We start from the raw sequence: 16197 nt of genomic DNA, 5'->3' as shown, positions 1-16197 counted from the left end.
AACACTCCAATCCACTGACACCTTGACTATGAACAAATATTACAAACTATATCGGTCTTTTCACCCTTTTGTTAAGTTTTTGTGTAAAATCAACAATTCAAATCACAGCTATGCCCGGAGGGGAACTAAACAGACAAAAGACCGTTACTACTCGAGAGCCACCCACCTGTTCCTCGTAGATCTTCTCGCGGCGGTTGGCCACCTCGTTGCGGATGATGGTTCCTATATACTCGATGACCATGGTGTGTTTGTCCAGGTCCTTGGCAGCGTATAGCCCCAGCCCCTGGATCTGTGAACGAGCCAGGTAGACGTTGTTCTTCCACTCTGTCTTCAGACGCCGGTACTGGGAGGACTTGGAGTGGACAAACTGCTTGCTGTAGGGGGTGTTGATCTCGCCGGTGAAGGTGCTCTGGTAGGCCTTGGACATGGACGTACTGTTCAGGGTGTGAGGCCTAAGAGAGAGAGACACAGAACTAGATCAGAGTCAGTCTGCACAGTCATCATGTCATTCAGTCTAGAAATGTTTCAGTGTCACTCCTCATTAGAACATTGGATGAAACGCATTTTTAAAAAACATGTATTTTTCTTTAGGACATTTCGGTCGACAGTGAGGGTTTTCAAATGGGTTGCTGGTGTCTGAGTAAAATAAATATTTTAGGATGGTTATTATTTTATTTTTTGGGTGGTGGTGGTGGATAAACACTACTCCAGTCTGAACTTACACGACTACAGCCAGGTAGAAAGTGTGTAGAAATGATAATGAACATTTTAGAATAATTGAAAAAACTATTTCTTCAATTATCTAGAATTTTCTATATAGAGCTATTAGCAGCGCTCTTCAGCGGATTTGGTTAATGTTGTGGTCTCAAACCAGTCAGCTAACTAACATTTTTCATCAAGAATACAGGCTAAATGGATTATTGACAGTGGGAATGTTGTTCCCTTGTCACATAAATTGCTACATTTACTATCAATATAGCATTCAAAAAATATGCTGCTTCCCAGGTGGCCAATTTGGCCTCAAAAAATGACAATGCAATTATTGGGTTGCGACTGAGACAACCTGGTCCAATTTGGGTCCAGAGTGCAAAACCAGCTGACAACCACTGCTTTACACAGCATATCGATATCTAGATCACCTATATCATCTATACTATTTTCTATAACGACTACTATAAATGTATTTGGAAGACTATACTGCAGTCTTACCTCTTGCAGTGTGTGAGGATCTTGGGCTCGGAGCGGGCGCAGCCGGTGGGGTTGATCATGAGCGGCAGCTCCATCAGAGGGTGGCGACCGTATCGGAACACGTAGTTCTGGCAGCTCTCCACTCCAGGCAACTAATAACGTAACACACAGGATGTTAGTGAAGTCGAGGAGGAAAAAGCATGATCCGAACCTCAGATGGCACCCTATTCCCTCTGCGGTGCACTCCTTTTAACCAGAGCCGTAGTGCAAAGTACTGAACGGGCAATAGTGTGTGTTATTGGAGACACATGCCTTGGTGTCATGGAAGCAATGAGAGCAAAGGAGGTAAAAGACAAATGGCGATTCTGATTTGGGGAAAGGACTTCTTACCGACTCAGTAATGCGCAGAACGGCGTGGACAGTGAGGCCGTACATGTCCTCCCCCTTCACATGGTCAGTGAACAGCTTCAGCATGGCAGACTCCTCTCTCAGCTTAGCTACAGACTGAACCACTCTGTCCCAGATACCTAGAGGGAAGGCAGAAAAACACAGGACATGGTCACAGACTAGATTAGTAAATTGCAGCGATGGAGGCAATTCCATTTTAATTACGGACATGGCTGTGTTGCAATGATGCAATTACCCAAAAAAATGCAACTCAATTCCAAATCAATGGCAATTTAGACAAATTAACCCAAACTGTGGTCAGTTCTGTGATAGGCAATTTCAACAGAGGCAGCCTGAGCAGGGTCTGGGTGTGGGGACAGAGAACGTACCTTCTGGGCTGGTGTCGCGGTAGTGCAGGTCCTCCTGTCCATGCTCCAGCACCCGTACCTCGAACAGCGGCCTTCCCTCCGTCTCGCTGATACGACAACGATACCGACACCGGCGGTTAGGCACCCGCGTGCTCCAGTAGATCCTGGTAGCCTCGTAGCCCACGGGGAAGATGGCGGTAGGGGAGTGGAAGGCTTGCATCTGAGACGGCAGCAGCTGACCTACGGCGTGGAAGATGAGGCCGCCTACGCGGAACAGGTGGATGCGGTCGCCGCGTTGTAAGATGCTGGCGATCTGCTTGACCTCGTCTCTCTCGATGTAGACCCGGCGGAACACGGAGAAGCCCGTCAGCTCCTCCTCGCTGGGTCCTTTCAGTTTGTGTTGGGTGCACAGCATGGTCTTGTCCCTGAAGAACATGCAGCGGGCCTGGATGCCGCAGGCGAAGTGGTAGACATTGGGGCAGCGCAGGCGGTTGCAGCTGTTGGTGGCGCCCGTCTTCTGGCAGCAGGCACAGCGGGTGCGGAGCCCGCGCCTCAACGCCATTTCGACGTTCATCAGCGCGCCTCCCTGCGTCTCGTACACCTCCGTGCTCCACAGGGCGCAGTTAAGATGAACCCACAGGTCCACATCGATGTTGAGGAGCCTGGCGGGGCCGTCCGTGGCGCCGTCGCCCTCCTCGTGGCAGAAGCAGCACTTGCGTTTGTCCCGAGGCAGCTTGTCAGGCCTCAGGGTGATGCGCAGACGCTCCATGAGCTCTGAGACCCCGCGGCTGCTCTCCTTCTTGGAGCCTCCTTTACGGATGGTGATGACGATCTGGAGACGCTTCCATCGGAGGCCCTTCCACTTTTTCACCTTGGGCCGGACCACCATCTCCTCAGGGTCGGGGGAGAGGGGCCTGCTGCGGTGCTTCACCTTGGGGGAGATCACCTCCAGGCTGGCTGTGGGGGAGGTGGGGGTGTCCTGGGGATGGGGGGCTGGCTGGTCAGCAGGCTTGGCATCATAGTCCGCCTGAGCAGCAGGAGCCTCAGCAGAGTCAAGAACAGGAGCCTTAGTGTCAGCACCAGGGTCAGAGTCGGGGACAAGGACAGGGTCAGGAGGGGGAAGGATGGCCTCCTCAGCCTCAGTCTCCGTTTTGATCTGAACAGTGGCGGTGGCAGGCTCCATTTTGACCTGAACGGTGGTCTGAGCAGGGCTGGAGGGAACTTGAAAGGGAAAGGCTAGCTGAGAGGGGGAGGCTGGCTGGGAGGGGGAGGCTGGCTGTGTGGGAGGCTCAGGTTCACTAGGAGGAGCGGGGACAGGAGGAGGAGAGGGAGAGGAGGGCGGGGAATCCTGGACAGGGATGACGGGGAGATGGCGGACATCCAGGTCAGACACGTTGGTGGTGTAACAGTGTTGAACCGGTTTGTCCTCCTGTTCGGGGAACTCCTGAGAGAAATTAAAATGTTGAGGAGTCTCCTGACATTTGACAAAAAAGGCAACGTGCAAAGGTCTGTAGCTAACCTGACTAATATTAATTTATTTTTTCCAGACACTCAAAGCAATCTGTGTGTGTGTGTGTGTGTGTAAATTAAGTATTTCTATGGTGTACACTATATGTAGGCACCTGATTTGAGCCATAAGGGAGATTCGGCATCTACCACCATCAGATTACAGGGGGACGGCCATGAGCTATGACATTGCCAATGAATATATAGCACAACTTTGAATTTCACCCCCCCMCATTTCAAAATCAAATGGTTTTGACCATTAGTCGGCTTCTTTTTCCTCTTCCTGCTTTGGCTGGTCAGTGCACCTTGCAAAAGTTATTCCTTGTTATGAAATTATCAATGTTACCCTGTAACCAATGCTGTTCAGGGATGTGAGCAGGACAATGATTTTGGCTGAGGAACAGCTCTGTCTATTGGAGGAATATCAGAAAAGGAACTTTCTGATTAATAAGGGATAAGGGACATCCCTGAAAGAGAGGTGACCTACCTGTTTGATGAGTGAGAGGATGTCCACCTGTTTCTTCAGAGTGCAGCCTGGCARAGAAACATCAAACTGCCTGAGCCACTCTGCGTCCTGGCTGGCTGAACTACCATCTATACCACCAGTCTTCACACACAGAGCACCTGAAGGGAGAGTTTGCCAATTAGATGATCGGTTTCTTCAATATATCTGACCATTTTCTTTCCTGTTTCGCCAATGATTTTATCGAGCTAAGAATTTAAGATGGATGGAGGGGGGGGTTCAACCTAGAGAAACATTAAGCTTAGGCATAAATCTAGGATCAGCTTATCCTCTTCCCTAAATCTTACGTTTTTGGTTAAATCACTATTTCGTAGGCAACTACATTCTATTTGGGACTTAACTGTGAGGATAAATGTAATAGAAATCACCTGGCGGTCCAGTACCTGGTTGTTCGGGGCTTTTCCCTGGTCCTGAGGCTCCTGCTCTGCTCGGGCTGGGAGAGAAAGCCACCTCATAGGAACCAGGCATCCGCATGTGGAGGAGCTGAGCCACAGCCACCATTACATGGTTCAGATTCTGGAGAAGAATCAACCCACCCATCCATCAAGTTCATAACTATCCAAATTGTTGTCGTTTTTTTACACAACAGATAGTTCATGGTTTAGTTAAGATAGGAGGTAGCCTGGTCCCGTATCGGTTTCAACCCATATCTGTATAGACAGCACAAACTGATCTGGGACCAGGCTAGATAGGAGATGGGTTGAAGTGAAAATAATAGGGGGTCAGAAAGGGGGGGTAAGAGGAACGGAAGAGGGTTAAGCTCAGTAACCTTGGCTGCAGCGGAGGTCAGTGTGAAGGTCACAGCCACCTCRTTGCTCTTGGCTTTGTCCCAGGAGTTGGTTGTAGACGCCAACTTGTCAGCCGCTGCTTCAAACGGCTTGTTCTCTGGAAACACTGGACAAGGAAATAACAACAAAAAAGATGACGTAGACTGGCAAGTCCAATTATTTATTTTGTGCTTACATTTTGAAATATTTGAGTAATTTAGCGATGCTCTTAGACACTCAAGAGCAACTTACAAGTGCATTGTCAACAAGTGGCCTATATTATTTAAGACATCGGGAGCCTGTGTAGTGGACCTACCTGGGATGGCAGTGCGGGGGATGAGTGGTATGGTAGGGGAGATGGTTCTCTCCGTCTCCTCCTCTTTGGGTTCTCGGAGGCGAGGGAAGCGTGGCGCCTCGTCGCCTAGGTCACTCTCAGGAGAGGACGCTGGGACGATACTGTCTGGAGCGTCGCTGTCCTCGTCACTCTCCATCCTGAAAGATATAGGTACGGTGACGTTCGCAATCAACTTCATACCGAATAACTACTCATTATTATYGGAGTAGTTCTTTCAGTAGAGAGAGCAAAACAGATGCTCTCCATCCTGGAAAACACGGTCGGTTAAGACCACACTGTGTATGGGACGGGAGGGTACTATACCCGCCAGAGAGAAAGAGAATGGTTCTCCTCAAACTATTAAGGAAAAGTTCAAAACAGTAACAACAATGTGATCCCAAGGGGGGAAGAGAGAAAAAGTAGCCACCGACAAGCGCTAGTCGGACACACTTGTAAATGCCATAGCTTGTCCATCATCCCATTTTGCAGTGTCTGTCTTTACTGCATCAAATCAATGTAAAGAAGCTAGCTAAGATAGCCAGACGTTCGCTAGCCAGCTAGCTAGGCTAGTCGAGGCTATTTTACCGCGCTCCCCATCCTTGTCCACAACAACTCCATTCAGATTAAACAGCAGCCCACCTGTCGGTTGCTTGTTGTAGCCTACTCATTTAGCTAACTTAATTGTGTCATTTGTATTCCATTTTGCATTGATAAGAGATCTCCCACTTCACGTTGCTACACATGGAGCCACTGACTGTAGTGCCAACAAACTACACGCTTGAAACCGGTGTAGGCTATAAGGTATCATTTTATGGGGGCGCACGTCATAAAGTCAAAAGTCAATTTGATTAAATTAAGGATTTCAAATGTCATGGTATATCCTTGTGTGTAGCAATGTCACAGATCATTATATTTAACTGAGACAAAGGCTATGAATTTTTTTCAATAAAAGAAATGTATGCTCCCGCAAGTATTTCGAATTACTAACGTCCGTTTGACTGACTGTGCCCATCCCTAACACAGGATTAGGACAGGTCACATATCATATCACCAGGGCCTAAAATGAACACCCCGCCACCCGCCAGATGTGGGTCGATTTTGGCATTGGGGGGTAAGATGTCTATTTCGCCAGCCACGTTGGTGGGTGGTCAGGGCTCCACAGTGCCAGCATTTCACTCGCATTTGTGAATACAAATAGGTCAAGTATGATCACATACAAAGCTAAATAAGTGCTGCAGTGGCTGTTTCTTGTTTCATAGCTGGCAAATTCATCACATAAAGTCAAAGAACTACGACTCCTATAGCCTATCCCACCTCGCGCTGCAACACTGTCTGGCTGGCATAAAAGTTGGTCTAATTTACTTGAAGCAAAAGTCTACTAAAGTGAGACTTCGTCCTTGTGTTTCGTTCACAAGCTAGGTTGTTTTTCTATGTTTTGAGTTTCAACTGTTAGGGAAGAGAAGATGACACGGCTACTAATCAGACTCAATCTCACAGGCACACACATGACCGCCACATTACCACGGTAACCTCCCGCCCTTAAAAAGGGACAGGTGAACATTTAGGCCCTGCATATCATACCTGATGTCCTCGTTCTGGTTGTGAGGAGGGGTGGGGAGCGCTGCAAGGATATCCATACTCTTCACCTCCTCAGTGACAGAATCTGCAGACACATTGTAGCGAGAGATGCCATTAACAGACTGTCCAGCTGCTCATCAAATCTGATTGCACTGTACAAAACCCTTACATTCAAGCCGGATAAGAACAAGGACCATGAAATTACTGAGGGGTTTTGGATGACAAAACATACAGGCTTGGAAGTGAGACGAAGTGAGTCTTTATTTAAAAGAACGACCTTTATAAAAACCTTGTCTTACCCATAGTGTCGCTCTCCTTCTGTACCTCAGTCAGCTCCTCCACAGCAGTCGTCCCATTGAGCATCTTGTGCTGTACCGAGGGGGGTGGTGTGGGGGGCAGGGAGGACGGGGGTGTTGGTGGATTACTGAGGTTACTCTAAGGATACAGGGTGCCGTGGTTAAACAGTGGACAGTGGGATAATTGAGAGCAATAAAAGTGAATGTTGTCATAGAATAACGATAATCATTTAAACTTCTATAGCACTTCTCATAACAGAAAGAAATCTCAAAGCGCTTCAAAAGCTACAAATAAGAAAATCTTGTTAAAACTACTGGGTGGGTGAATACACATAAATAAAAGACGAGAACATAGAGACACTGTTACTCCTGCATCAAGAACAATATGCAGCTGGAAATCTGGACCACCACAGTAAGTCTATGCTGTACACATCAGCTTGTTGAACAGACAGTTACCTTGGTGAGAAGCTGAGAGTAGTAGTCCGGGATGTTGTCCAGTACTGCATTTCCAAAGGAGCCCTTGAGCTGGGCCTTGCCGTCGGCCGGGCTGCTGCCGAAGGGGGCGAACAGGTCCAGACTGGCAGTGATGGAGGGCTCCATCAGGGGAAGGAGAGAAAGGCCCTGGATGAAAATAATGAGATCAAAGTTTTTGTCACAAAAAACAAAACAAAGACAAATGAGGTATTACTGTAAAAAGTGGCATCCTACCAAATACGCACTGCATTTGTTAAAGCGTTTTTTTTCTTCCATTGAAATATCAGAGTTAGCAAATAATACAGCATACACTAACATCAACAGTTAATTGCCACCCTTTCATTCAATTAAAATGTCTCACTATGCTTCGGTGAGAAAATGTCCGGTGCTCTGTATTCATTCACCAAGCCTCGGAGGTCATCTCCTCTTACCTGTTTCAGTTGTTTCATCAGGGCTTCAGTGCTCTTCCCAACCTCCTCTTTCTTCTTCTTACGGGATTGGGGCGCTCGTTCTCCAGGCTTGTTGGTGCGCTTTACCTTGGCAACAGGAGCCCTCTTTGTGATGGACTGCAGATCCTGTGATGAGGACAACAAAAGCAATGAAGCAAGGAATTGCACCATCGCCCCCATTTGAGAGGACTAGTACCACCAAAATATGACAATCTAAGTATATTTCTATGACTAGTACCTACTTACTACCTTGCAAAAACGAGAACAGTCATAACGGATAGGATATATCTGACTCACCTCCATGTTGCGTGGAGTCCCCTGTAGTTTCTGCTCCAGCATGGCCAGCTTGCTGTTGATGTGTCCGTTGATCTCGTTGTGGATGCCGTCAGATGGCCTCTGAGCTGCCAGCTGCAGGTTCTTGGTCCTCAGGAGCTTCTGCAGCAGCTGTTGTCCTGTCTCAGTCCTGAGGACGTGGGCTCCGGGTTCCCCTCCTGGTCCAGGACCAGTGTTACCAAACCCTCCAACCGGCTCCCCAGTCACCTCCCTCTTGATGGCCCCGGAGTGAGGACCACCACCACCTTCTCCATCACAAGTCACCTCTCTGGGCTCCTGTTTGATATTCTGTAGGGTCATTTTACACAGAGCACCCTCTCTGGAGCCTGGTGGGGATTGAGGACGACCCTGGCTCTCTGAGCCCTGTTGTGGATGCTGCTGGCCCTGCTGTCCACTATCACCCTTCTGAGGCGAAGGCCCATTCGGAGGGACTTGGCTATGGGTTGTGTCGCCACTTCCCGCCTTAAGCCCAGGGTAGTCCAGGGGACTCTTGGATGCTCCAGGTGACCTGAGAGGAGACGCCTTGATCTGACTGTAAGGACTACCTTTCCCAGCTGCCCCGTCAGTTACAGACGGAGAGGCAACGTGGGTGGAGTGCGGCGTTCCTGGGGTAGCTGGGCTCATGCCTGCTTCCTGTTTCTGCACTGAGGATCCTCCAGGGGAGCCTGCGTGGGAGGGAGATCCCTGGAAGCGTTGTTGAGCCATGTGGATATGTGGTTGTTGCTGGTGTTGCATGACTTGGTTGGGTTGACGCATCCCCATCGCCTGTGCCATGGCGTGGCGCTGTGGGTCACCAGGGGAGTTGGCCAAGGGTTGGCGGGGAGACATGGGCCTTATGAGGCGGCCCTGGGGGGGCCCACCACGTATCTGCCCCATGGGGGAGCGAGCCATGGGTACCTGGCCTCTCATCATCTGGTGTTGCAGGGCCTGTTGTTGCTGCATCATCATCTGCTGCTGTTGGACACTCAGAGCGTACTGAGGCGAGGCTCCTGGCTGCTGCTGTTGAACTACAGGTCCTGTGATCCCTTGCTGCTGCATCTGAGGAGTCACCACGCCCGGTGGTTGGCCGGGGCCCATCATTCCTGGTTGTTGCGGGGAGCCCACTCCCCCTGGTTTACCAAGAACTCCTCCATAGTGCATCTGCTGCTGGACTTCCAGACCTCCAGGCATCCTCTGGACCTGTCCCACCTGCTGCCCTGGTCCTAGTGGCTCCTGGGGCCTCATCTGGCCTGGCTGTCCTTGACCCACCTGGAGCCTCAGCATCTGGCCCTGTTGTTGTTGGAGCTGGCGCTGTTGGATCATGGCCTTGATGTGCTGTATCTGCTGGTTGGGGGTGAGGTGTCGGAGCTGGGGGTTCTGGGCTATGATAGTCTGGATGTTGACTGGGGTGCGTATCTGACCAGGTGGACCTCCAGGCCTCTGGCCAGGCATTATGACCTGCTGCTGGGCTCTAAGCATGCCCATCATGGCCTGCTGCTTCTGCTGCTGGGCCATGAGGGCCTGTTGCTGGGGACTAGGGTGGCCTGGCATACCAGGGACGGGCTGAGGCTGACCAGGGTGGTTCTGTTGACCCATCACATTTTGCATCTGGCCCATATTGTCATGTTGTTGTTGTCTAATGGGGTCCTGGGCTTGCTGCATAAGATTCTGTTGTTGTTGTTGTTGTTGCTGCTGCTGTTGTTGTTGGGCCATGTAACACATCTGCTGTCCTTCCTGCTTGACGGTAACCAAACCAGACTTTGAGGGATCAGCATTGAGGGAACTCTGTCGCTGTAGAGAGAGTTGTTGTTGAAGCTGCTGTTGCTGCTGTGATTGCTGCTGTTGTACTTGGGGGTGCATGCCAGCCTGTTGGTAACCTGCTTGCTGTTGATGTCCAGCATGAGCATTTTGAGGGGGTTGTTGTTGTGGTGCCTGTTGCTGCTGCTGGGCCATGTATTGCTGCTGTTGTTGTCCCACTACCACCTGTTGCTCTCCAGAAGCCCCTGGTTGGGTCATCTGGCCAGGGGTTGAAGGTCCAGGTCCACCCTGCTGTGGAGGTGTCCTGGAGCTGGGACTAAGGATACCACCCTCCCCCTGCTGCAGCCCCTCAGTTGGTTGCGGGGTGACCCGTGTGCTCCCCCCTGCTGAAGCGGGAGAAGATCCCATCTGACCTGGGGTAGCAGGTTGAGAGAGTCCTCCGTGGGAGTCGTGAGACTGGTTGGGTTGGCTGATGAAGCCCTGTGGTGGTGGTTGCCTGAGCTGTTGTTGTGCCACTTGCTGTGGCTGTAGCTTCTGTTGCGCCAACATGCGCTGGGCCAGGATTTGTTGTTGTTGAGGTGTGAGCTGGGCCTGGCCGGGTCCTCTGAGTCCATGGTGCTGAGGGGGTCCCACTACTCCCTGCTGGCCCATTAGGACCTGAGGCCTCTGTTGCTGCTGTATGCCTGGCTGGGCCCCCATCATGCCCGGCTGAGCAACCATCATGCCTGGAGGCTGGTTCATAGCCTGCCCTCCCATCAGGGTCTGAGCTGGCTGGGCCACAGCCTGCCCTGGTACCATACCCTGGGGCACCATGGCCTGGTTGGGCACAATTCCCTGTTGGAGGTTTGGTTGTTGTTGACTAATCAGAGAGTTACCCATGACGCTTGGCTGTGGCAACATACCTGGTTGGACACCTGGATGTGGCATGGGCTGCTGGCCTTGCATCATTGCCTGTTGTTGCTGCTGCTGCTGCTGCTGTTGTAGTTTCTGAATGATCTGCATCCTGTGTTGTCTCTCTTGGAGAAGTCTTGGGTCTGCCCCTTGGACTCCTCCTGGACCCTGGGGGAAGAACCCTGCAGGAGGACCACCAGGAGGACCAGGGGATCTGACTCCCAGAGCTCCAGGGTGCTGGCCTCCTCCTAGGAACGGCTGCCCCTGTGGGGGTATTCTGACGGGCATACCTCCTTGCTGACCCATCATCATCTGCCCGGGCATCTTGGAGAGCAAGTGGGTCCCCTGGGTGGAGGGCCCTGGGGCCAGGAGACTAGAGCCCTGCTGGTGCTGCTGCTGCTTGCTCCTGTACTCTGCAATCAGGTTGGTGTGTTCCTTTTGCTGCTTTCGCACCTGAAACACAACAAGAGATGTGTTAACAGGAGCCAATATTAAAGTAACTGTCCAGTGATTCCAGATTTCTATCAAATATGACTTAGAATTAGAAATATGGGGGAAATAGTTTTCTTTCCAAAAAATGATAATTATGTTAAAGGAAAATTTCACAATTTTGCAAATTCATATTTATTATCATATTTATTATCTATTACCTAACCCAACCTCAACATATGTGAAAACAGTGCAAGTTGAAAAATGTTGACATTTCCCTTTAAAAAGCAGCTTTTCTGTGTAGGAAAGGCATGGGCGTACCAACAACAGAATGTGTGAGTGTATACTGGTCACTAAAAATATGAATATGAGTAGACTGCTGATTGGCCAGCTCATCTTACTCGGGAGGATGACATCATCCTCCATGAGGAAATAGCAACAGTTTAAGTTTAGGGTAGGGTTTTCACGTGTTTTTTTTCTCCAATATATGCTTTGGGCACAAATACACAACGAGTCAACAACATTATTTGTGTATGAGTTAACAGAATATGAACTTTAAAAAAAGTGAGATTTCACACTGGACAGTTACTTTAAGACAGGAAAGCATGATGATGGGTGGGTGGGTGGGTGGGTGGATGGGGTAAAGATTTTCAGAGAGTCTTCCCCACCTGGTCCAGTTGTTTCTGGATCTTGCTCTGCTCCTCGGTGACCAATTTGAGTTTCTCTGCGTCAGCCTCGGCGAAATCACGGCCTGCCTTTTTGGCAGTGCGCTGCTTGGCACACAGAGCCTTGCGGGACTTGCGGTGAGCTCCGATCTGCTCCTCCAGGAACTTGAGCTGCATCTGCAGCAGCTGCTGGGTGTGCAGGAGCCACTCTTCATACTGGTGCTGCTCTGCATCGTCTGGTAGGGAGAACAGGGGGGTGATTAGTTGACCAATTCAAATCAGGTTGGCTTGTACTGGAATACCACAAATATGTGCAATGGCTGGAGGTAACTCAAATGGAGGTTTGGGAAAGACTGTAATACATCAACTAACAAATATATGTAAGTATTATAACGCTGGAAAAATGTGTAGAACTTACTGATGATCCCTTGTACAAACTGGGGAGGGTTGGGTCTCGATTGTGTTGGGTCACTGCATTCCCCTTCCTAAAAATAAAAAGTTGTCAAAATACATAAATCAGATAAACAGACAAGAGTGATTGTGTTTTGAGGATCCCACCGCAAATGATCTGCTTTGCAGGATAAATTTTATGAACACATTATATTGTCCTGGTTATGTTTGGACAAGTGAGATGCCGTACCTTAGATGGGCCAGATGCGAGTTGACCCTGTGGGTCTCCCGATCCGGGTGCCGACGCTAGTCTCTGGGCCAACAGAGAGACCTGTTGTCTGTTGATTCCAGAGGGTACCCCCATTGGGTCCTGTGCCAACACTCTCTTGATGCCCTTCAGTGCCACCATCTTTGCCTTGGCGATGGGATCCATGATGTCGTCAGTCACAAACTTGTCTAGATCTGTGAAGGAGCAAGCAGAAACACCGGGGAAAATGTATTAAAGGAAAACGTCATGATTCAAACAAGGATTCAGGAATCATGCAAGAGTCATGATTCAAACAAGATCAAACAATCTTGAGTACTCATTTATTTACCTTTATCAGGGAAGAAGTTATCAGCCAGAGTTGACTGTTTAATCTGTTGTTGCTGCTGCTGCTGCTGCTGCTGCTGCTGCTGCTGCTGCTGCTGCGGATTGAGTCCTGGGTGAATTCCCCCAGGATGCCCCATCCTCATCATGCCTTGTTGCTGAGCCATGGCAGCCATGTGCTGTGGCGTCATCCCTGGTTGTCCCATGATCCTTTGCTGCTGCAGGAGGTGTGGAGGGCGTGGCACCATACCTGGCTGTCCCATCATACCCTGGGGTTGGGGGCGGTGGTGCTGGGTCAGCATGATATGTCCAGGACCCCCCTGGTGGTTGGGGTGGCCTCCCATGTGAGCCCTCATCGCCCCCTGGTGGAGGGAGCTGAGCTGCTGCTGTTGCTGCTGCTGTTTCTGGAGCTCCTTCTTCTCGTGCTCCAGCAGGTCCTGGATCAGCAAGGGAAGCTCGCTGGCTTCCAGGGAGCTCTCGACTTTGTCTAGATCCACGGCTGGGGAGTGCTGTCCCCCTCCATCGGGCAGCCCCAAAGGGTCCTCCCCCAGAGAGGATAAGGAGTCAGCCTGACCAGGAAGAGGGTATGGGAGCCCCCCTAACCGCACAGAGCTCAGAGAGGCACCCTGGTTCTCTGGTTGAGTGGAGGATTTGTTTGTTTGAAGGAGCATGGAGACTGCTTCTCCCATCTCATCCTTCACCACCGCTTGGCCTGGCTCGAGCTTGATCCTGAAGGTGTCGGCAGACTCCGAGGAGGAGGGATGGGGTGTTGTGGACAACGTGGAGCCCCCCGTGTTTGAGATTGGGTTTTCCTCCAATTTTGGTTTCTGTTCCACTTTGATGTCCTGAGCTCCAGAGGTACCTGGTGTTTCACCCTCTGCTTCCACCAACCGCAGCTGGTCCGAGAACACATCCTTGGGGTCCCCTTGGTCCAGCTCAGGGTCCGTATAAGCCAGCAGGTCAAACTCGTCACTGTTGAGTAAGTCGTCTAGGTGCGGATCTGTGGTCTCCAGGTTGTCAAGGTTACCCAGGTCGTCGTCACCCTTATCAGGGTCTAGATCCAGAGCCAGGTCATCCTCATCTTCCATTCCTCCATCCCCGGGGGCATTCCCTAGCCTTTTGGGGGCAAACGGATCCTCCAGGTCGGGCTCGGGGAGATCAACATTAGGGTCCCCCAAAGCTCCAGCCTGGGACTCTGTGGAGTTCTGGGGAGGCTGGTGCTGCTGCTGCCCAGAGTGAGAACTGGGAGCGTTAGCGACCTGGGAAGTGCCTGTGTGGGGCTGGAGATGGGGTTGCTGCTGTGAGAGGCCAATGCTCTGCTGTGGCAGTAATAGACTCATACCACCCTGCTGTAGCCCCAGCCGTGAGTCTCTAACACCCTCTGTCTGAGGGTCCATACCCTGATGCATTGGATGATGAATAAACTGGCCGGGGGCCATTTCCTGCTGCTGGGGAATATAGAGACGCGGCCGTTGCTGGGGCCCACGTTGGAGAAACTGGGTCCCCAGGGGAAGCCTCTGAGAGTTGTGCCTCAGCTCAATGAACTGTGGTGGGGGTCCTCCGGGGTCCATGCCGGGCTGCATGTTGAGGGGGGCGTTGAGGTTGTGCCTGGGGCCCACACCCTCTATGCCAGGCTGGGGGAACCGACGGGGACCCGGGCCCTGCTGCCACTGGCCAGGGAACGGAGGTCGACTATACATGCCCTGGGGGTTGGGGGGCGCTGGTTGTCTACAAAAGACAAATACAGACAAAATGTCAAAACGTACCGGAAGCTAGTGAGAAAGTGTTGTACACAAAAAGGTTATCTTGGCTGAAATAACTCGATGGCATTTCTTTCAATGTACAACTGTGTGCATTTAAGAAAGAGAAAACACAGATGGAACAGAAAGGAGAGATGTGAGTGTATACCTGAGCTGGTTGGGGTCCATCATAGCAGGGGTTCCTGGGGGTGGCAAACGGCCACAATCCATCTTCCCTGCCAATGTTGCCTGGCCACCAGCAGCAGCACGGTCCTATTGGGACAAACAGCAAGGGCCTACTATTCAATTCTATTACAACTTTATCAATCCCCTCAAGGGCAATTTAAATAAAATACTAAGAAACCGCTGAGAATCACCAGCCAAACGGAGACATTACCACGGTCATATTCAGTAGGGCAAAACGTAGAAAACATTTTTGAAATGGAAACCAAAAGTGTGTTCTTATTGTACAGGTTTACGTAGTACCTCCCCAGTTCCACTTAGATTCAAAACATTTTGAGCCTGACCCAAGTTGATGTCGGACATGTTGTTCGACATATTATAGCGTACCTGTGGGTAGGGTGGTGGAGCACGGCGGGCTTTGTCGTGCTGATAGGCTGCCATGTCTCCTCCAGGCCAACAGGGGGCAGCACTGCTGGCTGCTGCAGCCTCTTTCTCTTGCCGGATTGAGTTTCGCTGCATCTGCTGTCGGATCAACAACTCCCTCAGTTTCTGTCGCTATCAGAGGAAGAAACACCAGTCAGAGGTTATATCAGGCCTAAGAATGACAATAAGGGACAATTATTGATCTTATGATGTTGAAGGACTCTTAGAAGATTAGCCCCATAGTCATAGTGGAATAAATGAAATCCTAGTTAAAGCAAAGCAAATAGAACATGTACCTGTCTCTGCTTCTCCAGCTCAGAGGGGCTGAGGTCCAGTAGTGAAGGATCTTGAACCGCTGACATGTCAGGCATCTCCTGGGCGCCGGACATAGTCCCCTGGGGTTGAGGTGCATCCGGGGGTTGGGGGGCTGTGGGGTCCTGCTGGGGAGGCATCCTGGAGTGGAAGTTGGCACCCATGGCCTGAGTCTGGGGCTGTTGCTGCTGCTGGAGCTGCTGTTGTTGCTGCTGCTGCTGCTGCTGCTGCTGCTGCTGCTGCTGCTGCTGCTGGAGGAGTTGTTGCTGTTGCTGGGCCATCTGATAGGCCATGTTGGGGCCCCGGCTGAACCCAGAGGGCTTCCCAGAGAGAGGGTCCCCGACAGGGGTGGAGGACGGGGTGAGTGAAAGAGGCTGGTTGGGGTGAGGTGAGCCTCTAAAACTGGGGGTGCCCTCGGGAGCAGCAGAGGTGGGCCGGGGGGGCTTGTGCAAAGCAGAAAAGGGGTCCCTGGACTGGGGGCACGGGGGGGGCTGGGAGTAGGGGTCAGGCGACTGGAAGCGCGAGTTGGATGCCGGGGACTGGACAGAGAATGCATCGTTGGAGAGGGCTCCAGGAGTGAGGGGGGACTGGGAGCTGCCTTGTGACTGGGGGCTGGAGGGGACCCTGGGGCAGGAC

The 16197-nt window shown here is 51.1% G+C and overlaps 1 protein-coding gene across 1 annotated transcript in view; it reads right to left on the bottom strand.

The window, feature by feature from the left end:
• The window catches only part of LOC111976311 (histone-lysine N-methyltransferase 2D), a 45072-nt gene that overhangs the window by 3568 nt on the left and 25307 nt on the right, over nucleotides 1-16197 (bottom strand). Inside the window, exons 28-47 of the mRNA XM_070447740.1 lie at nucleotides 15546-16194; nucleotides 15214-15381; nucleotides 14813-14916; nucleotides 12912-14632; nucleotides 12566-12777; nucleotides 12344-12410; nucleotides 11929-12161; nucleotides 8168-11284; nucleotides 7853-7996; nucleotides 7404-7568; nucleotides 6951-7086; nucleotides 6655-6736; nucleotides 5056-5231; nucleotides 4742-4866; nucleotides 4356-4488; nucleotides 3937-4073; nucleotides 1965-3387; nucleotides 1579-1715; nucleotides 1210-1340; nucleotides 167-452 (exon numbers count right to left, since the gene is read on the bottom strand). Coding sequence (XP_070303841.1) covers nucleotides 167-452; nucleotides 1210-1340; nucleotides 1579-1715; nucleotides 1965-3387; nucleotides 3937-4073; nucleotides 4356-4488; nucleotides 4742-4866; nucleotides 5056-5231; nucleotides 6655-6736; nucleotides 6951-7086; nucleotides 7404-7568; nucleotides 7853-7996; nucleotides 8168-11284; nucleotides 11929-12161; nucleotides 12344-12410; nucleotides 12566-12777; nucleotides 12912-14632; nucleotides 14813-14916; nucleotides 15214-15381; nucleotides 15546-16194 — 9346 coding nt within the window. The remainder of the gene's footprint in view (nucleotides 1-166; nucleotides 453-1209; nucleotides 1341-1578; nucleotides 1716-1964; nucleotides 3388-3936; nucleotides 4074-4355; nucleotides 4489-4741; nucleotides 4867-5055; nucleotides 5232-6654; nucleotides 6737-6950; nucleotides 7087-7403; nucleotides 7569-7852; nucleotides 7997-8167; nucleotides 11285-11928; nucleotides 12162-12343; nucleotides 12411-12565; nucleotides 12778-12911; nucleotides 14633-14812; nucleotides 14917-15213; nucleotides 15382-15545; nucleotides 16195-16197) is intronic.

This window comes from Salvelinus sp. IW2-2015, linkage group LG17 (genome assembly GCF_002910315.2).
Source record: "Salvelinus sp. IW2-2015 linkage group LG17, ASM291031v2, whole genome shotgun sequence".
Classification (NCBI taxonomy): Eukaryota; Metazoa; Chordata; class Actinopteri; order Salmoniformes; family Salmonidae; genus Salvelinus; species Salvelinus sp. IW2-2015.
Note: the sequence above shows the minus strand (reverse complement) of the source record. Positions and strands in the feature narration are given on the sequence as shown.